The following is a 27,225-nucleotide window of genomic DNA, read 5'->3' as shown; positions in this document are numbered from 1 at the left end:
AATTGTCATTTATCTTAACTGTCAACATTTTCCCCATTTTCTGCTACAGCAGAAATTGAAATCAAATTGAAGAAAGGTATGTAAGGACCTTTTTCCTGCATTTTCACCAATAATTGGTCCAAGAAATATTACACAAGTATGAGGTCAACACACGCTATTATTGATTTAGAAACATTTTCAGGTTCCCATAAAGCACTATCTCATTGTTCTTGAAGATAGTTTAAAATCTATGCTTCTAGATCAGTGTTTCTTAAACTGTGGGTTGGGAACTAAAATTTGGTAGGTTGCAAAAAGTTTTTGAAACATTAAAACACCCTTGCCTGGTTTGCAGAAGAAAATTGTTAGCTAAAATGCTAACCTATGAAATGAGATAATCTTCATACCCCCAAATTAAAATGTCACATTTTCTGATTTTCTCTAGTAATTAGTGTGCCACAGATCACATATGCACCCACTTTCAGCCTTTTGTCTGGCCTGGAAGTCCCTAGCTGCACATCTTGCTCTCCAGTTCAGCCTTCTGGGTCCCCTGAAATGACTAAAGGTTTGGTGGAAGAGTCCTTGAACTCCATTTTCTAAGGAGAGTCTAGCAAATGTCTACACACATACTATAACAGCCTCAGGAATACAGGATCCCAATTATTATTAATAATAAATAAAAATATTATTTATTTCTAGTGCTCTCTTTTTTTGTTTGGTGGGTCACGACAGATTGTCGTTTTATAAAGTGGATCCCAGTGCTAAAAGTTTGGGAAGCACTGTCCTAGATTAAAGCAGAGCTTCCGGTTAGGCTCCAGTCCTTTTACCAATGAATTACAGTACAATTAAATTTTTATTCAATTTTTCCTCCAAGGAGCTCAGGATCATATACACCCACACACCCCCACCCCTTCATCTTCATGGCAACCTTGCACAGTAGTACTGAGAGTTGGCAACAGGCCCAAGACTATCAAGCAAGTTCTAAGACTAAGGGTGTAATCCTAACCCACTTTCCAGCACCAACATAAAGACAATGCAGCTCCTAGGTAAGGAAACAAACACTCCCTTACCTTGAGGAGGCCTCTGTGAGTGCCCCCCAACTGCAGGATGCGTCCCATTGGCACAGCTATGCCACTGCTAGAACGTGGGTTAGGATTTGGGCCTAAGGATAAACCCAGGTCTCCGTAACCACACTAGCTTGAGTAAATACTACTAAACTTGAGTTCATCAAAAAGGTATCTTTTCCAGCAAACAGAACCAAGTGATGCTGCTCTTGCATGCCTTTTCAGGAGATGTTATATATCTATATTGCAAAGAATTGGCATGTCTCCAGTCCTCCCATATTTTGTTTGCATTTGTTGGAAAGCAGAGCTCTTTCCTCTCCCAGAGCAACCAGTGTGTGTGATGGTGCACAAAAAGAGCATCCCATGTCCTAGGCACTGGAGCATCTGCAGAGTGCCTTTTATGGAACAGACCAGCAATTTTAAAACTTTTTCATCTCACAGCAAACTGACAAGGCATTAAAATTGTGAAGGCACCCCATCAGGTTTTTGACAATTGACAAGGCACAGCATGCTGTTGGTGGGGGGCTCACATCCCCCAATGGCCCCACTAATAAATGACACCCCCCCAATTCCTGTGGCACACCTGGGGACCACTTGCTGCACACCAATATGCCACGGCACAGTGGTTGAAAACGGCTGTTGCAGACACACAACCAGCACAGTTCTCATAGCTGCCTTGGGCATTCGTTTCAGCATGGGAAAAGCAGGATACAAATTTTTTCAACAAATATATACATCTTTAGTAAAAGGTGAAAGATTTATACAATCTGAAGAGAAACCAGAGTATGTGGGGCTCACATCCCCCAACAGCCCTACTAATAAATGACACCCCCCCCAATTCCTGTGGCATACCCGTGGACCACTCGTGGCACACTAATGTGCCACAGCAGTAGTCACAAATGGCTGGAGCAGACACACAACCGGCACAGTCTTCATAGCTGCCTTGCAGCCCAATCCTATCCACCCTTTCCTGGGAGTAAGCCCCATTGACTCCTACATAGGAGTGGGCTCTCAGGCTACAATCCTATCCACACTTACATGGGAGTAAGTTCCATTGACAGTAATGGGACTTACTTCTGAGTAGACACACTTAGGATTGGGCATTTGCTCCAGCATGGGAAAAGCAAGATCTAAATTTTTTCAAGCAAATAGGGCTGCAATTCCTGCGCACTTACCAGGGAGTAAGTCTCATTGACTATAATGTGACTTACTTCCAAGTAGACACACATAGGATTGGGCTGTAAATCTTTAGTGAAGATTTATAGGATCTAAAGAGAAACCAGAGTTTGGGGGGCTCACATCCCCCAATAGCCCTACTAATAAATGACTCTCCCCCAAAGTCCTGTGGCACACCTGGGGACCACTCGTGGCACACCAGTGTGCCACAGCAGTGGTTAAGGACCAAGTGGGGGGGCAAAGAAAGAGAGGGCTGTGCAACCAGTGAGTGCTCGCAAGCCCTCCCCTGACACACAAGCACCCCCTTTTTGACTCGCAGGGCCAGCGCCCAGCTCCCCACAGCCTGAGGGAGAAGGAGGTGAGCCTGGGAGTGGCTGTGCCTGCAGCAAGGGGCCCAGGCGCCATTTTGTGACTCCTCCACCCCAACCCCTTTCTGAACGGCTGCGGGTGCGACTCGTGAGGAGAAAAGCGCTTTAAAGGAACACTGGGGGGGGGGCAGGCAGGGGAATAGCTCCCACCGACGTTCCCCCTTCAGGGAAGCGCCGGGGGGGGCCCCAGAAGGGGCTCCGCCGCCCCTCGCGCGAGCAGAGCAGCCGCCCCGCAGGCGTTGAGGGCGCCTCCTTCACAGCTCCGCTCCCCAGGCGCCTGCGTGCGGCCACAGCCCCTCAGGCAGCGCCCCGCCGCTGCTCATTCCACCCGGGAAGGCGGGCCCGCCTCTCCTCAGCCTGTGAGTGTGCGAGGGGAGGAGAGGCGGCGGCGGACGGTTTAGCAGGGAGGGTTGCGACCAGGGCTGGGGGCCGTTGGGGAAGCCTGAGCAGGGCTGGGAAGGGGCGCTGTGCTGGGGGGAAGGGGTGGTTGTGTTTGCCTGCAGTCGACTGGGGGGGCAGTGACTGGGGGGCTTTGGGGGGGGGGTTCAGTGGTGTGTGGGTTGTGGTCTAGTCAGCGTGCTAAAGAGGGAGCTCAAATAGGCGGCTGGTGGGTTTGCTCCTTGCTTTGCAGGGTGGCCCAAGTCACTTTAAAGTCACTTAAAGCAGTTGCTTAAGTCACTTTAAAGTCACTCAAAGTGGTCACTTAAGTCACTTTGCAGGTTGTCCAAGTCTCTTTAAGGTGCTCCAAATTCTCAAGTTGGGGGGCAGCAGCTTGGTTTTGTGTCTCTGTTATAGTACATTGAAGGGTGAAGATTAATGTTGTGGGGTTGCAATAGTTTCAGGGGTGTGATAGCCTCCCACTTCTCCCTGAAAATGACTTGGGGAGCTTAAGAAGTGTTACCTAATACAAGTTTTAAAAGCTTGCCCAGTTTGAACCTCTTTGGAGTATTAGACTAGGAAGGCTAAGGTTATTTTTGGATTGCTATTCCTCTTTTTTTCTTTTTTTTTAAACAAATTAGGAAGGGTCACTTGTGTACCTGCATTATTTTGCAAATTGTAGATGAGGGGCAAGCTTCTAGGGAAGCTTATAATTGGTTTTTATAAGTGAATAGTTTTGTTTGGGCTTTTACTCATAAGTGTTCTGCACCATGGTGCAAAATTGTCTGAAGAATAAGCAGGCCTAAACTGTGAGCTTCCAAAAATAGGGATGGAAACCTAAATTGGACAGCCATCTCCTGCCGTAGAAGTTTCTTAAAATAACACACACACACAGAACCATCCTTGTTTTCTTTGTCAGTTTTGGTGCAAACTCGTAACTTAAGGAAGAAAGTCCTTGATAGTGAAAAAGAGAAGCAGTAACAGAACAAGGAACTTGTATCTGAAAGGTGGAAGGTGGGGAAGTTGTTAAAAAAAGGCAGTTTGGCGTCAGAGAGCTGTAAAACAAAGGTAGATAGTGCTTCAGATTTAAAATTGTAGAAAAAAGAATTGATGGAAGGAAATAATTCAAAGAGGTCTATCCGGCCTGTGGGGGGGAAGCAGTGTGATGCTACTTCTAGTGGATATTTGCAAAATAAATTAATATCACGAGTCAGAAAGAAGAAAGGTAGCTCCTCGCTAGAAGTGGAATTCCATGGAAAAGACACAGCTCCAAAGAGAAGATGTGTTCATCTCTTGGTAGAACCTGAGCCAAAAGTCCAGAGCTACATGGAGAAAATAAGGAGCTTAAAAGAAAAGTACAGCTGTTCCTTGGTAAAATCTAGACTTTGCAAGGGAGTGCAAAATGAAACAGAAAAGAGAGGGAAATCAGTGGTTGAACTAGAATCTCAAAAAGTTGGAGGGGGCCTACAAAAACATAAGAAATGCTCTACCTTAGCACCCCTACAGAAAACGTGGTGCTTAAGAGAGAAGACTAAATCATTGCAGCCATGGCAGAAGGCTTCTGGGAACCAATATGAAAAACCAGAGACAAACTTATTCTTTGAGTTAGAGCAGAGTTTAAGTCTTCAGAAATGCAAAGAGGGGCAAACGAAAAGGGGCATTGGTTACTGTATATCACAGCCAGAGAGCTTGGCCCCTGAAAAGTGTTCAGCGAAGGTGAAGTCATTTTCTGTATCGCACCTGTCAAGTGGTAACCTTATAGAAGGAACAGAAAATCTAGTGAAATACCCCACGTTGAAGATGGTAGAGCCTCAGGAGACAGAAGAAGCCTCTGGAAAAATGAATAGGAACATTTTCACAGCACAGTCTTTGAAAAATTGTTATGTGGATTTAGGGACTAAAAAACTAAATAGCAGACAATTATTGGAATGTGTAGCAAATCTAGAAAAGAATAAGGAGTGTAGAAGTACTGCAGAAGAGGGGAAGCAAAGGATCATTACCCGAGCTTTTTTGAAAACAAAGATATGTGAACATGATGGTGGGAAACTGAACTGGAAGCCAGGGAAATGTGTTGCTACAGACCCTCCAGGGTGCAGGCATGGGACCCTGGCAAAGCAAATTGGTATAGGGCAAACAGTGGACAGTGTAACCACAGTGGCTCCAGTAATTACTAGAGTGGGGGGTAGTAGCAAGAAACACACAGATGGAAATGATGAAGTTGTGCCTTCAGCTGAACTAAAAATAAAGATCAAAACATATAGTAAGAACACTTATTTCCTATTTTCTCTGTATATTTGTAGGTCTTGTACTTGGGCTTCTGTGTTCTTCCATTTTCTGATTGTGTGTGCATGTTAGTCAAATTGGTAAAGGTAGTAAAATTAATATAAAAATGAAACAATGTCTGTAGTTTAAAATTTCAGACTATAACTAGAGTTTTAAAAGTAGTCACTAATTTTTGTGGAAACATTCTATAAAGCAATTGGGGCAGGGAGTCAAAACTAAAACTTAATGCATAAAAGTACTCATGATACTGAATGAAAACATCATGAGTCACTACTAAAGAGTGCTGCTTGTTGAAGATTTTGCTTGAATCCATTAAACTGTAGTTTTGTTCATCTTTGCATTTGTTTTGACTACGAAAAATATTGAATACCGCCATTTTTAATTTTGAAAAGCAAACAATTGAAACTGTTTAATATGTTTCAATTTCACATTGTTATTTTTACAAGGGAATGTTCAGCAAAGTGCAGTGTAAGTATTTTCTGTTAAGAGAGCCATACATGTTTGAAACTAGAAATAGTTTGAACAAAAACTTCCAAGATTTTTCTCTCCTTGTTGGGTACTGTTGACTATCTTCATGAATTCTCATGAAAGCTCATTAAGTCATTCTGCTTGTAACTAAATTTACTGTTTTGTACGGGTTTTCATTTAAGATGCTGTAGCTGGGTTATTCTGATATACTAGAAAAACTATTAGAATATCAAATTGCTTTGATCTTAAAAGCATTTCTTTAAAACTTATTTATACACCAACCATGGTGAAATAGAATTAGCATTTTTGATATATAAAACTGTTTGATTTGCTAGGTTCTATTAGTTTATAAAGCAGTTTATGACATTTTTAGAAAATGAATGTAATCATTTTCTAAATGCTACCTTACATATTTAAATGATTTTTTTTTAATCAGGAGAGCAAAACCCAGGAGTTTCAAGAATACAGCAAGGAAAATTAGCAGAGATTGATGTGAGTACCTCTCAGGATTGCAGTCTACAGAATCTGGTAGAGCAGTCTACAAATCTTCCAATATCTGAACCAGATGAGACTGAAAACAAAGAATCTCCTAGCTCTTGTTTTGGAAGGGAGGCTCTGGTTTATTGTGGTGAAACCTCTTTTTCTGTTATAAGCTCCAAAGAACTGCAGGTTTTAGATATAAAGGAAACTGAAAAGAGAGCTGAGAAGAACTCACTGACAGTGGACCAGGATGACAAATCCAGATGTCTTGTTAACAGTCGCTTGCCATGTAAAGTAGAACAGAATCCAGTAGTAAGTCTGCTGGACTGCCATTACATTAAGGCACTGTTAAAACCAATAGCTAATGAGAGCATCCCTGTTGATAAAGTTCATTGTGGATTCCTGCATGTTGCATCTGGTCAGACAAAGGTTCTGTCTTCTAGCAATGTTATGGGACAGAATGATTTGAATAGTAGCCCTATCATAGTGCAAGCTGGAAGATCATTCACACACAAAAACATATTGGTTGAAAAAGGTATGTGCCAAAGTAAGAAGAACTTCTCAAGATGTCGAAATGGAAAGAAACAATTTGGGGAAAGTAAGTGGTGCATAGATTTTGAAAAGCCAAGCAAAATGATAAAAATGTCTGAGAACTTGGAAAAAGCAGAAGAGAAAGTTCTCACAAACATGACTATCTACAAGGTGTGCTCACAGCAAATGGCGGACAGAACATCTATAGCTGATTTTTCAGTGGCTTCAGAAAAACTGAAGTCTAATGGAGCTACTTTATCTTCACTTGATATATCTGGTTTTCTTCTGGACCAGGACACTCAAAAATGCCCAGATGAGACAGTCAGCTTATCTGATAAGAAGGTGAATGAAGCACAGTTTGTCCCTTGCAATGGCAGTGACCTTGAGAAATCTGAACTTCTTAAAAAAGACAATAATGTTCTTGAGTCCAAAAGCATGGAACCACAAATTGACCTGACCAATCAAGTGGAGGTGGAGGATCCCACCATGGCGAAAATGTTAGCTAGTGAAAAAACCACCCACTGTAGCACTAATGCTGGTGACCATCTGAAAAGAGAAAAAAGAATACCAAAAGGAAAAACAGCAAGTAAAGTTTGGAGGAAATTGCAGCTGTTCAGCTGTCAAAGAGTAGTACCAATTTCTGGTAAAAATGAATGGCCCCGTGAATCATGTGCTAGGACCTCTGGCTTTGTGTATAAGAATCATGCACGGAACTTGGAGAGAGAATTTTTAAGAAGTACTGATTCAGTTGCCAACTCTGGTCAAGTAGAGCTACATGAACTATTGACAGATACTAGCACAGCTTCTATGAATAAGGTGCTGGAATGTAAAACAGACCTTCCTGACAAAAGCTCAGCTTCAGAATCTGTGCTTGGTACATATAAGGCTATCACAGTTGTCGGTAATGACACTAGACTTTTCTGTACAGATACAGAAGGGCCTAAACAATGCACATCGACAAGTACCAAAAAGGTAAAGAAATCTAAAAAGACTTTAATCTCACCAAGTAAAAATAAAGGAAGTATAGCAAAGAAAAATATTCCTGTAGATATGCCGAATGGTGTATTTGCAGACAGAAGTAAGAGAGAGACATGTTATCAGAAGCCTTCTCATGCCAAAGAGCAGGTATTTAGAACCTTAAAAACAAGGAACCTCGCAAACTTCAAAATTCCTTTACTTAAGAATAAAGGAATTGTATCCCCAAAAATAGAATATGCTAGAACACTAGTAAATGGAACTTGCAATCCTTTAGATGTTCTGGAAGATACTGCTGTTTCTTCTATCCAGAAAGCCAGAGCTACAGAGATGTCATCTGAGGCAAATTTCAGGCACTTCTCAAAGCAGATTAATGCTATTTCTGCAACTGTATCGGAGGAACCTGTAGACAAACTCGATAGTGGTTTTCCTGAAAGCCAGTTTAAGGAGACATGTATTTATAATGAAGGTGTTGCAGTTTCCCATGGGAACATGCTAGAACCATCAACTTGGCAAGAAGATTCCAACTCTTTGAATACTGGACATATAGAGAAACAAATGCTGGACTCTGCTATATCAGAAATTAAAGGAAAAGATGACTGCAATAATTTTGCACAGCACAAAGATAACTTGTATGCAGACGTTCTTAAGGCTTATGAAAATGATGTTCTTGTACTTGATGTAATTCAGGATGACCCTGATCTGTTTGGAGATACTAATGAACAGGAAGTCACAAAAACAAAGGAGTATACTAAAAGCTACTTTGATGCCAGCAATATCCCAAAAGTAAAGCTGGAATTAAAAGGATTCGAATCATCTCAGCTTCCAAGGAGCAAACATTTGGAATGTAGTTCTAGGTAGGCATATTTCATGTTTCTGTATAAAATTTTGTTTAATGGGTATATTTGAGTCGTCATCAAGCTTAAGCTCTGGTGATTCTGAAAGCATGGTTGGTTTACCTTTGTGTGCTTGCATAGTGGGGGAGTGCTTGAAGGATGCACAGTTCTAAGCAATAAGATTTTATTCTTAACTGTAAATATACTAAGCTTATTCACAGTGGTGGAGTCAGTGGCAGCTGGGGATCAGTGGAAATGGATTATTATAGTTTTATTTCCCTTGAGCACTAAGTAAGTATTAATCCAATGATATAAGTAGAAATTCAGAACTTTAATAGAAACGCAGATCAGGGTGAAGTGAGCTTAAGACTGGAAGGGTAAAGGGACATTTAGAAAAAGTTCTTAAAATTGGATGTGGAAGTAATAGTTCATATAGGCCATTATAGTTTTTAAAGAGTTCTTGGTAAAAGTGTGACATTTAGAAATGGTGCTCAATGCAACTGTAGTAAAGTGCTAAATTCTTACCTTTCCATTCTAAAGCTTTACTGAATTCTGTTTTTTATACATCAGTCACATATTTGGTTAACCAGGCATTGATATCTAATGTTAAAGACTGTATTATGAATGGATGCAGATAACCTATCAGTTTTTCATGCAAGCATTTGTAAACTACAACCAAAGAGGAAAAAAGTAGAAAGTACTTGATAATATGTAGAAAATGGTACAGTATGTAGATTATGTTGTGTAAGCAACCATACTTCCAGCTTAGAGAGTTGGAACAGAGTCTCTTGCAAAAAATTCTAGAACTAAAGTAGTATAGATCAGTGGTTCTTAAAACATTTTAGCACCAGGACCCACTTTTTAGAATGACAGTCTGTTGGAACCCACTAGAAGTGATGTCATTAACCTGGAAGTGATGTCATGGCTGAAAGTGACATCATAAAGCAGGAAAATTTTTAGCATCCCCATTCAATAAAATAAAATCAAGTAAATTAAAAGTTTACAATACGTATGTTTAACAATTTATTTAAAATAAAGAACCCTCCCAAGCAGTTGCTGATCTGTTTTAAAAAAATCCCCAAACATCCTACCCACACTTACCCAAGAATAAGCCCCATTGACTGACCATCATTGATAAAAGCATATATAGCCTGTTAAATAGTATATTGTATTTTTTTAATCTATAAATTGTAAGTCGTCTTGGGCATCTGCTTTCAGCAGAGGAAAGGTGGGGTAGAAATCTTTTAAATAAATAAAAGTTCAGATCTCTAACATGTCCCCAAATGCAGTCACATACCATGGTAGTATCAAGTCTAATATATTAAAAATAAAATGCACATTGAAATGAATGGAGATCCACCTGAAACTGGCTCCCGATCCACATAGTGGGTCTCGACCCATGGTTTGAGAAACACAGGACTATAGATGAAAGTCTGGTTAAAAAAAAGAAGCTTTATGTGGAAAGGGAATATTTGTTGATGCAGGAGATGAGCAGGAGGTGACTGTTTCCATGAAAATATCTTCTATGAATCACTGAAAATCTAATGTTTCTCTTGAAATGTTCAAGTTGCCAGAGAAAACAGGATATATGCCTGCAGAAAATTTGTTAGCTAAGTCTTGTCCTGTAAATATTGACCAGTTGTCTAGAAGGAAGAGGCTTACAGCAGTGGTGTTGGCTATATCACTAATTATAGAAAAGAGATAGGATACAAGCTTAGTGGTTGTGACTACTGGTGTGGAAGAGTTCACTCTTTCCTTGAGGAATTATACCATCTTCTGTTTTAGACCAGTCTTTGGAGCTCCTGATTACATTGGCCAAACACCTGTAGAATTGTAGGCCCCCAGTTATTTATCTAAGATGCCACATCTCTAATCTCTTACCTTCCCAAATGTTTTACGTTTCCAGGCCTCACTTATTTTTGGCTACATGCTCCCTTTTCTACCTACGATCTACTTTTCACCTGGTCAACATTTTCTGTGTGAACTGGCAAATGCAATGTAGCCCAGTTATTGTCCTGCCAGTGCAGCCATTTGCATCTGATTCTGACACCACTGACACCCCTTGGCTGGACTTGTAAATTCTAATACTATGCAACTTGTGAGCTTTGACTATAATGAACAGCTAAAGGTGGAGAAACTGCCATCAGCTCTTGCCTGTCTGCTGCAGCATAAGCATGCAACAGAAGAAGAAATACTAAGGCAAAGAGATGTGAGAAGATGAATTGTTGAGGGTGTCTGTAGCAAAGAGAAATCTTGTATTCCGCTCTTCATGTCTTAGCTAGATGAATATGCCTTTGGTTTAGCAACTCACATTTTTTTTCCTTCAGTTAGATTTTTGTAAAAATCTGTTTACAGAGAACATCCCATCAAGGATTATGGAACTCTGAAGTCTGTTGCAGATGGCTATGTTTCAGTGATAGAAGGTAAGAATGGGAGTTTTAAAGTGCAGATTTGGAGAGGTTAGAGCCGTGGTATGATGATTTGGGGAATTAGACCTGGAAAATCCAGGTTCAAATCCCTGCTCAGCCATGAAGCTTCCTGGGTGACCTTGGGCCAGTCACACTTGGCCTCACCTACCTCACAGGGTTGTTGTGAGGACAAAAGGAGGGGTGGAACTATGTATACCACCCTGAGCTCCTTGGAGGGAGGGTGGTATAAAAAATAAATTGGCAACCTCCTATGCTGAAAACAGGTATAGGAGCAACCTTGGCTCAAGTTAACATTAACATTGTTTCTCAGGCTTTTTCTGAGCTCAGCAGAGGCCATGGACAGTCAACTGTGGCCTCTGCTGGACTGAGAGGACCCTTCACAGGTGAAGGGAGTAGAGCCCCCCCCTCACTCGCAGGGAGGCCCCACACAGGTGGGCCGTGGACCTGATCTGTAGATAAGTGAATCTGCGAATATAGCGCCCCTCCCATACCCTTAACAGCACTGAGCTTATTCATTAGAAACCAATGAAACCTGTAGGTCTGTTGCAGGGATGGGTAACCTGCAGCACACTATATGCCACTTTTTGTTTACAGAATCTTGAATGTGCCATTCCACCTTATTTCAGCCCTCTCCAGACCTATTTGGGTGTTTTGCCAGCCCATGTGATCTGCCGAGCCTTCTCTCGGTTATCTTCATTCTACCGCAGGCTTTGTTGCTGCCTTTCTGGAGCGCCAGCTTCTCGCAGCTCTGGAGCCCTGCGTCAGCTGCTACAGCCATGACAGGTGACTTTGCCATGGCCGTGCCACTTAAAAAGTGTCCACGTGCAATTAGTGCCACGCATGCTGTGGGTTGGTCACCTCTCGTCTGTTGTATACTCTGTTAACTCTGAGTCCTTGAATAAACAGAAAATAGCTGCTGTCCCCTATAGCCATAGCCTTAAATTACCACAATGTTTAATGGTTTTAGGCGTATATAATAGAGAATACTTATTCTTTATACTTTTTTTTTGGCTCCTAAAATGAAGGCCACAGTGGCATGTTCATGTGTTAACTTCGATTATTTCATGACTTGGGACATGTAAAACAATTGTCAGTGACATGAGCAATCATGAGTATTGTCTTTCTCCATGCAGGTGTCCAACATGGAAAGTTCATATTCAATATTTGATTGACTTTGTATGAAATTATCCCTCTCTCAGTACCAGTAACATAACCAATTTCTTAGTTAGGCACTCTTCCTAATTCCAAAGTAATTCAAACAAAACAATTGTGCTTGTGTTTTTCCAGTTAATAAAACTACATCAGATTCCTCAAGTGGAACTGGTTCAACAGGTGATTTATCAGAGGCCTCTTTCGAGGATGGGCAGCTGATTGAATTGGATAATCTAATAAAGAATTCTGACTCTGATGAAAAGGTATTTTGATACTTTTTCCCTTTGTATAAATAGTAATGTTACAGTATGCAGTGGGTAACGTATTTGAAAAGATTTAATTTTTCTATGTAGTAAGTTACTTTTACAGCCCAATCTTTTGCATATTTATTGAAAAGTAATACCCATTGAATTCAATAGTACAAATAACTATGCATAAGATTGTGGCCTTTAACACTACAAGATTCATTGGATGGCCATCTGAAAAGCTTTGTTGGGAGATTATGTAGTGTTATTTCTTAATTTCTTCTTTATACATGCAAAGCTTTGCTGCCAATCACTCTGCTGAGAGACCGAACAAGTGAGTCAACAAGCCTGCACGTTTTCCTCCTTGCATTGGCTGCATCAAACACATACTAGTTTCTTCAAGCACAGTTCATCTATGTGTATTATAAACCACAGTCACACCAAACTGATCTCAGAAACTAGTACAGGATATTTTTCTTTCCTGGAAGGAGGATCGAGGAGAGTGGAGGTGTATTCATTCACATCCAAAAATCTTTGGTTGGATCACCTGAACTAGGCTAGTGTTAATCAAATTTAATAAAGCAAAGAATTTAGACTGTTACAACTAATAAAAGCACATACCTAAATTCCCGACTGTAACATTAGTTCAGTAATGCTGTGAGCAACTAAAGAAGCTGTAGATAACTTAAGTTTGAAGAAGAGATTGGCAGGCTTTTGTTATATAGTATGTCCTGCATTGGCGGGTTCAGCTAGGACATGGTGGTCCAGCGTGCAGCCCCACATGACCCTTTTTGGCAGCCCCTGAAAGCCCAGCTGCAGTCTGTCTCCCACTGCCTCCTCCTGCATCAGTAGCTTTTTTAATCTCCCTGCCATGCTGTTCCATGAAAAACCCTGCTTGCACCCACCTCCCCTCCTGGCAGGCTAAGAACAAGGAAGTAATTGGCAGTGAAGTTGTTGCGTCGCCACCAATTACTTCCAGGTCGGCATAGCCAGCAGTCAGTCAAGGGTCATGCGGCCCCCTAGCTGCTCAAAGTTGTACCGTCCTGAGTTTAGGAGTAGATAATTCTTTTGAGGCACACCAGCAGATGTTCTTTTAAAAACAAATATGTCAAGTTTTCTTTGTTTTCCCTCTGAATCTTTGGGTGCATTTGCAAGACTCTGTAATTGCAACAAAGTTGACCTACCGGCTGCAAAAAACAGTACAAATGACATAATTAGCTTTTTGATGCTAAAAATATTTTTGGGATTGTTCATCTTCACAATGAAGGTAATTTGCTGAAGTTAGTGAGCAGAACTGGTACACTTAAGACTGTATTATAGAGTAAAAATAAGTTCTAGTTTCACTGAATTACAACTTTAATTTTACAGTACAACTCTTTAGGCAAAATGGTTGCTGTAAAAGAAGAAAAGACAAATTTTCAGGAGATTTCAAAAATGTATGTATCGACTTTTAAAGTAGTAACGTTTAAGTAACGTTTTACTGTGTGAAGAAGTGAAAGACAGCTTTCTCAAAATATTCCTCTGAGGGTCAAACAAAGCTTTTTTAAAAAGCATGTTATGCACTTGCTTACTCTGTGTAAAATATATGCAGGACTGATCTAGTTGGTGGGAATATGAGCTGTTGACTTTTCACACCTTAGTTAGGTGTGATTTTTTTTTTTTTCCCCTGCATCTGTGCTGTCCCAGATTTTCCCCTGCCTCCATGCTATTTGATCTGGGAAAAATGGCTTCTATTGATTTGCACCAGTGTGCTACTCTATCTTTTGTGTACAATCTTTTTTCCTAGGTCAGATCACTCACTAGAAGCCTTTGTCTAGAATGGGACATAAAAGGCCCAAAGGATTTAAGCTTCCACCTCCCCTACCAGAGCCCCAGTCTAGATAAGATTCTTTGCAATTTTTACATAGAAGAAACAACCATAGCATATGCTTAAAGTAGCATCTAGTTTGGCTTTTCACTCTTAATGTTGAGAATAACCTACAGAGAGAAAAAAAGTTTACCTGCCAGAAGCCTTAGACAAAATGACTACTGTTGTGTTTAGAATTGGCAAGCCAATATCAGGTTTCTTTAATTTGCTTGACGGTAGATTACATTTTTTTTGGCTTTACAATTTGGTATGGTCCATCTTTCTAAAATGGCAAATTATTAAACAGATGTGGTAGAACAAATATCCATCCTTTAACCACCACGACAGTACCTTTTCCCCATTTAGGAGTAGCTCAGCATAGCTTAACAGTGTTGAAAGACAAATCAGTGCTGTTGCTGCAACAGCAACCAGTTCATTAGCTCAGTACTTTCCACCAACCATCATGTTGCCTGTAAACAACTCCCCTAATAATAGTATGTAGAAAATGCGGATTTATTGGTTTTATTGATTGATTTGATTTATACTCCACTTTTCTCTCAAATGGACACCCAAAATGACTTACAAAATATTTTAAAAAATTATAATTAAAAACATAGTCTAAAATATATAGATACATGAAACAGTTGAAAATACATAAGTTTGGAAATATAAAAAATGAGAACTAATACAAAACACAACCAGCAGCAGTCACCCCATAATAAAAGAATTAGAGAGCAAAGCATAAAAATACAGAACAGCAGTAAAGCACATCCATAAAAACGTGCAGAACATCCACTACTAAAATGACCAAAATAAAATCAGAAGGCTAATCTAAAAACAAGCCCTTTTTAACATCCTAATGGAAGGCTTTTAACTCATTTTTGCCTGGCCCACAGGTTTACGCATTTGGTCTCTGTTGCATATATGCAACTTTGGGCAGAAATGGTTAAAGAGGGAGCAGTCTGTAAACCTAAAGGGAGGAAATTCTGTAAAGTGGGTGCCTCTGTTGATAAGCCTCCATTTCTTACTGTGGCCACAGCTTCCACTTAGGTTCAGGAGCAGCTGCGAATCCGGGAGAACCCCCAAGCTGTGTACCTGTTCCTTCAAAGGGAATGCAACCCTGTTCAGAGCAGAAAGATGATCTACACTCATTTCCTAACTAGATTATCATGTAGTACAGGTGGGGCCTCCATATCTGCAGAGTATTCATCAGCAGATCTGGCTCAACACAGGGTTCCTGCGGACCTTAATGGACTTGGCCCCACCTGAGCTGTGCTCTGGTTGCCTCCAGGGGGCTTTCTGAAGCTCTCCAGGGGCTTCTCCAGGTCTCAAAATGCCTTATAAGACATAAAAATGTCACTTCCAGTTTCTCTTGGGAAACAGGAAGTAGCATTTTTTTGCGGAAAAGGCCGTCCTGCCTCATGTAGGGCGCGAAATTCAGTGTCTGCAGGAGTCTGAGAAAGGATCCCTCATATATACCGAGACCCCATCTGCATGTTGGCAACCTTCAGTTTCGAAAGACTATGGTATTGCGCTCTGAATGGTGATTCTGGAACAGCGTCTAGTGTGGCTGAAAAGGCCAATTAGGGAGTGACAATCCCTTCCACACTGGGAGCAAGTGCAGTCTGTCCCTGGTCTGTCTCCCTGGCTACGGGCCTTCCGTCTTTGCCTCTTAGCCTCAGACTGCTGGCCAAGTGTCTCTTCAAACTGGGAAAGGCCATGCTGCACAGCCTGCCTCCAAGCGGGCCGCTCAGAGGCCAGGGTTTCCCACTTGTTGAGGTCCACTCCTAAGGCCTTCAGATCCCTCTTGCAGATGTCCTTGTATTGCAGCTGTGGTCTACCTGTAGGGCGCTTTCCTTTTACGAGTTCTCCATAGAGGAGATCCTTTGGGATCTGGCCATCATCCATTCTCACGACATGACCGAGCCAACGCAGGCGTCTCTGTTTCAGCAGTGCATTCATGCTAGGGATTCCAGCACGTTCCAGGACTGTGTTGTTTGGAACTTTGTCCTGCCAGGTGATGCTGAGAATGCGTCAGAGGCAGCGCATGTGGAAAGCGTTCATTTTCCTCTCCTGTTGTGAGCAAAGAGTCCATGACTCGCTGCAGTACAGAAGTGTACTCAGGACACAAGCTCTGTGGACCTGGATCTTGGTATGTTCCGTCAGCTTCTTGTTGGACCAGACTCTCTTTGTGAGTCTGTAAAACGTGGTAGCTGCTTTACTGATGTGTTTGTTTAGCTCAGTATCGAGAGAAAGAGTGTCAGAGATCGTTGAGCCAAGGTACAGAAAGTCATGGACAACCTCCAGTTCATGTGCAGAGATTGTAATGCAGGGAGGTGAGTCCTCATCCTGAACCATGACCTGTGTTTTCTTAAGGCTGATCGTCAGTCCAAAATCTTGGCAGGCCTTGCTAAAACGATCCATGAGCTGCTGGAGATCTTTGGCAGAGTGGGTAGTGACAGCTGCATCGTCAGCAAAGAGGAAGTCACGCAGACATTTCAGCTGGACTTTGGACTTTGCTCTCAGTCTGGAGAGGTTGAAGCGCTTTCCATCTGATCTGGTCCGGAGATAGATGCCTTCTGTTGCAGTTCCAAAGGCATGCTTCAGCAGGACAGTGAAGAAAATCTCAAACAAGGTTGGTGCAAGAACACAGCTCTGCTTCACGCCGCTTTGGATGTCAAAGGGGTCTGATGTGGAGCCATCGAAGACAACAGTGCCCTTCATGTCCTTGTGGAAGGATCTGATGATGCTGAGGAGCCTGGGTGGACATCCAGTCTTGGGGAGAATCTTGAAGAGGCCATCCCTGCTGACCAGGTCGAAGGCTTTCGTGAGATCTGTGAAGGCTATAAAGAGTGGCTGTCGTTGTTCCCTGCATTTCTCCTGCAGTTGTCTAAGGGAGAATATCATATCAGTGGCGTACCTGTTGGCTCGTAATCCGCACTGTGATTCTGGATCTATATTTTACATATTTATGCAGAATGCATAAGGCAGCTTACAACAATTCAAAAACACATAAAACAAAAAAATCAGCCAAAGCAATAAAAGTGCAACAGTTAAAAAGGAACGTGACAACATCAGACAAAATCCCCAATAAATTAAAAGCCTGCTGGAACAGAAATGTCTTGGCCACCTGGCAGAGGACAAGTAGTAATAGGGCTGTATGAACCTTTTTGAAAGGGATATTGAGTGTGATTGCAGAACAGGCTAACCTCTGGTCCCAAACAAATGGACATTGAATATTGGGAGGAACACACAGGGGATCTCCTGTAGTATCATAACTGCCTGTGCCTCATCTTTGTCCCTTTTCTGCACAGTGACCAGTGGTGGTTACACACATAGGAAACTGCCAAAGCTTGCTCTAGGATCTCAGAAGTTCACCTACCCTTGGCGGCAGTTGTTGCCGTTGTCATCTGTGAAGGGACAGTTGATGATGATCCCCTTACTTAAAAACCCTAATATTATAATTGTCAAGGAGGTCTAATTGACCAGACCTAGTCAGCAATCTAGTAGGCATATTTTGAACCAAATGAAGTATCTTAGTATTCAGAGGCAACCATGCATACAACTCATTGTAGTAGTCTAATCTGGATATATCAGGGCATGGGTATTTGACAGGCTATCACCATCTAAGAAGCTGTAGCTGTGGTACCAGAACAGATTGAACACCACTTCACCACCAGGGAAGTGCCTGCCCATAATACTGCCCATAATATTTTATTAGACTTGAGCTTTGGCTCTCCTCCTGTCCATGTCTGATCTCAAGATACCCATTTAGCTTGTCTACTATCTCACTTGGGTATGGTAAAAAGGTAAAATAGAGCTGATAACACCTTGGTCCAGTCCCTGAATGACATCATTCAGTGGCTTCTTGTAGGTGTAGAAGATACAATAGAGCCCTTTTGAACAGCACAGGTGCCACAGAGCAGAGTCCCTCATCATCAACTTCTATAACAAGTAGCTAAGGTTTATTGCGTGAGAAGCTGGAAGATGATCTTTGTAAATAACATGTTCTGTCAACTGTAATTCCTGTCCACTGCCAGTATTTTCAGTACAATCCACAGCACACATTTATGGTTATTGATATTTTAATTTTTTTGCAATGGAGAGGCCTGTGAGCATGAAGATAAGGAGACCTACTCACTGAAGCAAAGGGCAAGTCAAAACAACTTTTGACTTGATGCAATAAACTGGTGGTCAGCAGTGGTGAATTAGAAAACACAAGTTTAAATCTTTGTGTGTATTACCGCTTTTCCCTCTGATCAGCTGGATGCAATTTGCATTTTCCACACAAGTTAAAGCAAACTCAGATGTGAGATTGATAAACATTTATATCCCTTCTGTCTTTAAAAAAACTAGAAAATACAACTAACTTCAGTAAAATTGTAATAAAACTAGAGTGATCTCCACTGAATTCTAGTAACATTTCTTTGCATCACTTGGTAATCAGCAAGTAGTATAAGACCATCTAGGTGCTGAAGCTGTCCTGTACTTTTCATTGAAAAAGGGATTATTGGTTAAATATAATACAGTTTGTGTAAAACATAGAATATGAGATCTTGGCATCAATAGTTGCACAAATGTATTTTTCTTCACTTGCATTTAGTGAGAGTGCTCAATATGTTGACCCTGCAAGCCATGATCCTAAGCCGCCGCCTGCTGTGAAAGCAGCTGCTCTCAAATGGCAAAGCGCAGTATTGAAACCATGGATGAACGGTATTTTATTAGTTCATAATGCATGAGTGTTTTCTTGTTTGCTTTAACAGTATTTTTCTTTGTCCCTGTAAAGGGACATCACTGTGGTTTAGTCATTGGGAGTAATCAGGAGCATGCTGTGAGCTTGTACAGTCCCTCCCTCTGCTTGCCTGGACCAGTTTCTACCTTCACTTTCTATGTGAATCAGTCAAACATAGCTTGTCTCCAAACCAGAATTAGAAACCATGATTTGAAGCTGGTTTTGGTTTAGATACAAACTATGATTAGTGGCAACCATAATTTGCCTGATTTGGGTGTGGCAAGTTATGGTAATGTCAGACCAGGATGTGTGATTTGGAAGAAGGGAAGCATATGAACCTACAGCACATCTCAGATGGTGAAATCATGGTTGGGGGTGATATCTGAGGCTCGCCAAAATACGTGCAACCTGTACAAAAAGCAGTGTAATATGTCAGAATGAAAACTTCAATTTTTAATCCCAATTACTTGCTTGCATTTGGTTTTGTATCCACATGTGAGGGTTTAATTATGATACTTTGGGCACAATCCTAACCCCTTATGTCAGTGCATTCCAGCACTGGCCTAGCGGTGTCAGTGAGACGTGTGCTGCATCCTGCAGTTGGATGTTACTCACGGAGGCCTACTCAGAGTAAGGGAATGTTTGTTCCCTTACCTCAGAGCTGCACTTACCTTATGTCAGTGCTGGAAAGCACTGACATAAGGGGTTAGGATTGGGACCTTTATCTGCCCTAACCAGTCTGAATTCAGCTCAATAACTAGTAGGGAATTAGAATAAATAACTCCTTATTCAGAAGAAATGTCAGTCTGCTCAAAATACAACAAAAACTAGATGACAGTTAAAGATGGTTAAATATAGTTGCCAAATCTTATTATACCGAATGATGTATATGTTCAGTGATCTAAGGCCACCCATTTGATACCTCATTATTGGTGAGGATACAAATAACTGCAGCAAGTTCTAGGCACGCAAGGGGATTTTAGTGTTCTATATCTTGAAGTACTCTTTGCCATGTTGCAAGTTAAACTACGCAACAGCGTAGAGGTCTGCTGCTCAAAGAGGAAGATTTAAAAAAAAATCCCACTGAGCATGCACACTCAAGCAGTTTTTAGTTCCTGGTCACTCTTTTGTTTTCAGAAAGTTTTTATTTCCTGATCAGGTGACACTTTGATCAAGATCTTGTTTCAATACATGGCACAATTTCCATTTATTATAGCTGTGGTTCTCAACATGGAAATTCCAGATTGATTTATAAATCCATTTTCAGATACTGAGGAAGCTGGGGTAGTGGAGGAAGAAATAATTGAGCTACAAAACGACCTTGAGCTAAAGACAAAGTTTCAGAAATCTTATCAAGAGTTCTGGTTTACAGAAGGAAATTCCTGATTGCTATCCTGCATTTATAGACAGTGATTAAGAACTTTGTTGCATTTTCAACATCATGTTTGGTGAAATGTGGTTTTCATATGGTCATCCAACTTTCCTCTAAGCAAAGAAATTTATTCCAGATTACTAATGTATAAATGTGATATTTCTGTAAGAAATTAGCCTTTATGATGTACAGCCATTTTGAGAATAGCAGAATTTGTGTTCTTGTATAGTGTGTTGCACTCTTTGGAATCCTGAGAATTTAAGACCTTTATTTTTAAAAGGTTTCTAAAACTGTCAGTATGAGGACATTGACAATTTCAGTTTTCAAAGCCTGTCTGAAATAAAACAAGTGAAAAGTCAGTGAAATGTTATAACAATGTTCTGAGTTTAAAGTTGTGCCACATGACTGTTGTATTTAGATTAACCACATTTTCCTCTTCAATCTTAGATTTCAGATTCCCAAGGAAAGGTCCTCCTTTGCCTTTAGCATATCCTAATAGTTATGAATCTTGGAAACTCAACAAAAATGAAATGGTAAGTCTTTAGAGTATATGGGCAGCCCAATCCTGTAATTCCCAGTGCTTCAGGCTACAGCAGCACCAAAATGGCCATCACTGTATCCTGTGGGATTGAGGAAGCCACTAGAGGTCGCTGGCGCAGACTTGTCAGACTTCTGAGCTCAACACAGGGCACAGGATCCAGCAGAGGAAGCCTGCACTGGTCCCAACCCCTCTCGGGCTAATCCCTCCTCCTGTCCTACTCTTCTCCCCACCCCCGGAACACCTCTTCCTCTCAGGGAAGCCACTTCCAGGTTGTACTGAACAGGAGACTCACTGTATTGGCCTCTGCAGGTATCAGAATTGCTTCCAGAAGGAACTTCTGGCTTTGAGAGGCAATTTCTGATATGCTTCCCAAAACCGGTAGTCACTTCCAGAGCCTTCTGAGGGCCATTCTAAGGCCCACATAGGCCAAATAGAGTGGGTCACTGATCCCGCACAAACTGGAAGAGGCCTCCCCCAGCACCACCAGGAGCGTCGCTTTGGATGAGGGGGGGTTGTGGTGTGGCAAAGATTGGGAACCGCTGGTATAGCCATTTTGTTGAAGCTAAGCAGGTCTAGGCCTCATCAGTGCCTGGATGGGTGACCTCTTAGGAACCACATATAAGCCGCTAAATTGATAATGGAATTGAATAAATTGTATATGATGACTTAAAGAAGTGGAGTTATCGGGATATTGCCCTTATTATTAAGAATAATTATATACTACTTTTCAACAAAAAGTAGTTCACAAAGTGGCTTGCATAGCTAAATAATTACGAGGGTCGCCCAGAAAGTAATGCACCACATTTTTTTTCTTCAACAATTATTTATTGAACACAATGAAACTTACACACAAGAAAGAATGATGTTTCTTCTACACTCCCTATTTTTCCACGTAATCTCCGTCCAGTTCTATGGCCTTCCTCCAGCGAGACACAAGGGCATGTATGCCCTGTTGGTATCACTCCTTGTTCTGGTCACGAAGCCATTTCTGCACTGTGCGAATCATCTCTTCGTCATCCTCAAAATGTCTTCCGCGAATGGTATCCTTTAATGGCCCAAACAAGTGGAAGTCTGAGGGAGCTAGGTCAGGGCTGTAGGGTGGATGGGGTAACACAGTCCAACCCTGTTTAGTGATGTGTTCCGAAGTCCTCAAACTTGTGTGAGGCAGAGCGTTATCATGTTGAATCAAACATTCACCTGGGTTGTTATGGTGCCGAAGTCGCTGGAAGCGCTTCTTGAATTTGGTTAATGTCTTCACATAAGCTTCAGAATTAATGGTGCTGCCTCTTGGCATCACATCAATGAGTATGACGCCCTCACAGTCCCAAAACACAGTGAACATGACCTTACCGGCGGAAGCAGTTGCTTTGAATTTTTTCTTCTGTGGAGATTGAGGATGACGCCATTCCATCGACTGTCGTTTTGTTTCGGGCTCAAAATGGTGAACCCAGGTTTCATCACCTGTCACAATCCTGGACAAGAATGCTTCCCCCTCATCTTCAAAACGTTTCAGCAACTCAGAAGAAATGTTTTTTTCTGAGAGATTTGTGGTCCACTGTAAGACAGCGTGGAACCCATCGTGCACACACTTTTGAGTAATCAAGAGCACGGATGATTGCATCCACACTTCTTTTGCTGATTGACAGCTTCAGCGCCAACTGCCTAGTTATGCGTCGGTCCTCGCGAATGAGCACATCAGCAAGCTGCGTCTTGTCAGGTGTGACAGCCGTGGATGGCCGCCCCGAACGCTGCAAATCTTGGAGCTCTGCTGAACCGCCTTCTAATGGCCTCACCCTCTGTGCCCAGCGACTAAACGTACTTCTGTAGACTGCAGATTCTCCATAAACTGTACACAAACGTTTGTGAATGTTCCCAACAGTTTCTTTCTCCGCAGTGAGAAATTCAATGACGACACGCGGCTTGTAACATACATCACTTACAGACGCCATTTCGAAACACTGCTGCAGCTACGCTATCTGTCTGAAGAAACCAAAAATTTGTGTGTGCGCTCCTGAAAATTCAAATAATGTATATCTAAAGTTTCGCATTCGTACCATTACTGCAAGCTGAGAAAAAAAATGTGGTGCATTACTTTCTGGGCGACCCTCGTATGTACGTGGCTCCTTGTCCCCAGAGGACTTGCAGTCTAAAACGTTACTGCAGAAGAGACCAGCCACAGCTACTGGAGAAGATGACATGCTGTGGTGATAATGGTGATGAGTTGCTCTCCCCATGCTAAATATAAGGATAACACTCCTCTCCATTAAATGGAGATAATGAGGCTAAAACTTTAGAAGAAAAATATTGCAAAGAAACAAAAAAGAACTTGTTTATAAATATTCAAAATGTTTGTCTCCCGTACAGTCTTCATGTTAGAAGAAATAGTAAGCTCACAACTATACTAGCTTCCTTAATCATATGCAGGCTAAAAGGAATATAGCATGTTATGTTGGGTTTTTAACTGTATTGGGTATACAAAATTGCCTCTGTTATTTCTTTTAGAGGTTTTAGCCCCTTTTTCAGTTAAAAACTAGCACTAAGTGGCTAATACACACATTCACTTAGGATGTTCACTACATTAAGAGACAATTGTGTGTAGTGCTTGGTCTCCAAATGATGGTGAAAGGATTCTGCATGCTCATACAAAAGCATAGAGAATGCAAACAAATTGACACCATTTTGCGTGCATAATTACCAGTGTTTGTACTTACTCTGTTTAACGTGTCTAAACTCCAGTGTAGACATACTTGAAAGATTTGAAGTACAGAGAAAGACTGTTGGTTTTCACATGAGATCTCTGGTATGAAATGATCTCTCTCTATTTCTCTCTCTCTCTCTCTCTAATGTTACATTTCAGACTAATTTAGGGTTGAATGGATTACCATACGGATATTGCAGACAATACTTCAATACATTGAATGGCTGCCAGAGGAAAAAATGCTGGTATTTGCATGTTCCTACATCAGGAAATGAAAAGGTAAAAGCATTTTTGATAGAGAAGGTATAGTAAAAAGTCAGTATGTTCTCCTTCTTTGCGTAAAATGCTTGCACTGGCATAAAAAGGATACAAGGTTTGAGGGCTTTATCAGGTTTTCTGGATAAGAGTGGAACTGTGAAGCATAAGATACTCTTCTCTGTGGCCTTTCACATGTATATGTTCAATAGTTGTTGACTTGCATGTGCAGATGCAGCCATCACAAATAAAGTTTTCTTATTTCCTCAAACCATGCTTTTCAGTTGAATCACATAAGTGCAGATAAAGGTAGTGAAATTGATTGATGTGCATTTATGTATGAAGTAATACTGTGCACCTTCATAGTATGCATTTACTGTAGATACTCACCTATAAGGCGAGAAATTTCCACCAATCAAGTGTAGATCATCTCCTTGCCTTATCTGCAAGGACACTCAGGGGTCATGGCAGTCAGGAGAAGCCCACAGGAGAGCAACAGGACAATGCAGAGAGAATTAGGGCAGTTAGTCTCCAGGGCAGCAATTTTCAACTAGTGTACCATGAATGATCTGCAGGTGTGCCATGAGAATTTGGGGGAGGGTCATTTATAATTAGGGCCATTGGGGGATGTTAGCCCCCCACCTGCAGCATGGTGTGCCTTGTCAATTATAAAAAAGCTCATGGTGTGCCTTGACAATTTTAGCCCCTTGTCAGTGCCCTGAGATGAAAAAGGTTGAAAATAGCTGCTTCAGGGCAAGCTGCAGCTAAAGTTAACCTTTTCACTCCTCCTGAGGAAAAAAGTAAGCCTGGGCTCAAAACTTCCATTTAAATCAAACAAACCTCATTCTCTTTGGCAAGATCACACCCAACCCTTCTGCACCTGTTCTATTTTGCAAATGTTTGGCAGAGGTCTGGTTTTTTAAACAGCAGGATATAATCCTCATTTCCTTTTGAAATCAAGTTCCAGGCTACAATTCAGTGCGCCATTACTTAAGAAACCCATGGAAAGTAGTCGGGTCCATTTCTGAGTAAATCGGTTTGCAACTATGTGTGTCTGCACTTGCTTACACTCATTCCTTGTTGCTTGTCTCTCCACTGTGAGTTGAATTGCACACTGTGTGTTATAAGTGTATATGTAGAGCCTCCGGCTGAACACACCAGGCATCTTAAAGAAGGGTTTAATTAATGGTTCTGCCAGTATGTTGTTTGCAGTGCACTTAGTGTTTATAAAAAGGTTGTGAAGACCCAAAATTTAAAAGTTAATGAATAAAAATGTATCTTATGATCTTTACTATACAGTATTTTTAATAAATTAGGAACGATACAATACTTAGGTAACAATTACTGGTGGTTATTTTTCCATGATCTTGCCTCGGGTAAAACCAGACAAAACTATAATTCCCCCCCCCCAGTTTAATTCACCCCATTTATCCGAGGATCATAAAAAATTCCATGATTTTTGGAATTTGACCTGCCCAACTTATCTGTGAGATACACTTATTCTCGAGTATCTGCAGTAGGTTACAAATGGTATCCTATGCAGTGCACTTCTGTACACATGGAGACTACATCTAGTCAAAGGAGATACTTGGCCGTACAGCTGCTAGGCCATTGTGGGATTTATACAGGTATAACCTAATTATCCACAGATTTTTCATCCTCGGTTTTTATCTCAATGCTATGAAAAAAACCAGCCTTACATATCATTGTAATGGGGGAGAGATGGCAGCAGTAAATCAATCTGTCTCTCTCCAAGCACTTAGAAAGGCTTCACTCCTAAGCAAGCAACCCCTCTCTTCCCCCCAGCACATGAAAGTGCAAAGCAGAAGTGATTATCACCTCCTCTTTCATTCTGTCCTAAACTCCCAGTGAAGTGAAGGGAGGGGTTGCTTGCCTCATAGTGAAGCCTTTCTAAGCACCTGGAGAGTGAATGCTTAGAAAGGTATCTGTGTTCTGTCTGTAATAAAATTCAGTACAGGCACGCTAAGTGCATGCTATTGCACCTAAATGAAATAGCTTTTAGAAACGGAACAGTCAGGTATGATTTGTCAATTCAGATATCGCACCAAACTGTAGTTAAGCTTTCTTAACCAAGGTTTGTCCTGTCTCTTCATTGTCAGCTTTATAATTGAGAAGGAATGTGAGTACCTTGCAACTTAATTTGCATCACAGGTGATGATGGAGCTCTTAATGTAATCCTATTGTAGAAATTTGTGGCACAAGTCTTCATACTTAACAGTAGATGTCTGGTACTTGCCAAAATTGAGACTAGCATTTTCCTTGGATTTTGACATTGCACTCCTCCTTCAGCTACTGTCATTGCTGGGGATTCTGCCATCTGCTTCGAAAAAATCTGACTGATTTTTGTGGAAACTCCTGAATTGTAAAAGTGTTCTGTATATAATAATAAATGCAATAGTCGCTTCATTGGGGGAATGTATGTAGATCAGTTTTTTGTTTGACTAACAGCATTCCCTTTGATTACTAATTTGTTGTGCATTTTCATTTTTAGTCATACTAAACCAGAATCATTGTGTATTAAATTTTTTTATTTATAATGATTGTAGCTTCTCATATTTTAGACATTCATATTGTGTGTGGTTTTTTCTAGCTTTGCAATGAAATGCTCAAGAAATATATAAGTATTGGTGAAGTAGTTTTGCTGCAGCGGGCAGGTATGATATAATGAATTTGACCATTATCACACAAGCAACTCACTGAGCTTAAATAATGACATGTACTAGTTGCTAGGTGATTCTATAAAATGGCTATATAAGACATCCTATTAATAACTCAAGACTTATCATGGTGTTTCTGTTGTAGGAGAGTAGTTCCTGTTTTCAAATAGTAAACAGTGAGAATTCTGTCTGATAGATGAGTTGTCAGGCTTGGATGTTGGTATTGCAGCAGTTCTCAATATGTAGGTCTCAAGCAAAGGCAAAAATACAGGTGGATTAATTGGTAAAATAATTGGAAAAATACAGAATTGGTCATTATTCACGAGGGTTCCGTTCCTGGAACCCATGCAAATAGCAAATTTCGTGTGAAACCAAGTCACATGAAATTTGGGCTCCACCCAGCTCCAAACATGAACAGAGCCTTCCTCGGATCACGTCCGGAGCTGTTCTGAGGCATGTTGAGGCCACGCGTAGCCTCCACGAGCCTCAGAAAGGCCTCTGGAGGTCCTACAGAGACACTTCCGGTATTTGTCCGAAAACCAGAAGTGCCTCTCTAGGACCTCCAGAGGCCTTTCCAAGGCCTGTGGAGGCTGCGCACAGCCTCCGTGGACCTCAGAAAGGCCTCTGAAAGCCTCAGCGAGCAGTTCTCCAGTTGCCTCCAGAGGCTATTCTGAGGACCATGGAGGTTGGAGAAAGGCCTCCGGAGGTCCTACAGAGGCACTTCCAGTTTTTGTCCGAAAAC

General features: G+C 41.4%; 1 protein-coding gene across 1 annotated transcript in view; it reads left to right on the top strand.

The window, feature by feature from the left end:
* Positions 1 to 4,072: 4,072 nt before the first annotated feature.
* Positions 4,073 to 27,225, top strand: part of TOPAZ1 (testis and ovary specific TOPAZ 1) — a 41,042-nt gene continuing 17,889 nt past the window's right edge. Inside the window, exons 1-9 of the mRNA XM_066629157.1 lie at positions 4,073 to 5,222; positions 6,150 to 8,556; positions 10,891 to 10,958; positions 12,252 to 12,379; positions 13,730 to 13,797; positions 18,811 to 18,920; positions 20,759 to 20,844; positions 23,710 to 23,829; positions 26,417 to 26,480. Coding sequence (XP_066485254.1) covers positions 4,073 to 5,222; positions 6,150 to 8,556; positions 10,891 to 10,958; positions 12,252 to 12,379; positions 13,730 to 13,797; positions 18,811 to 18,920; positions 20,759 to 20,844; positions 23,710 to 23,829; positions 26,417 to 26,480 — 4,201 coding nt within the window. The remainder of the gene's footprint in view (positions 5,223 to 6,149; positions 8,557 to 10,890; positions 10,959 to 12,251; positions 12,380 to 13,729; positions 13,798 to 18,810; positions 18,921 to 20,758; positions 20,845 to 23,709; positions 23,830 to 26,416; positions 26,481 to 27,225) is intronic.

Source organism: Tiliqua scincoides, chromosome 5 (assembly GCF_035046505.1).
Source record: "Tiliqua scincoides isolate rTilSci1 chromosome 5, rTilSci1.hap2, whole genome shotgun sequence".
NCBI lineage: Eukaryota > Metazoa > Chordata > Lepidosauria > Squamata > Scincidae > Tiliqua > Tiliqua scincoides.
Note: the sequence above shows the minus strand (reverse complement) of the source record. Positions and strands in the feature narration are given on the sequence as shown.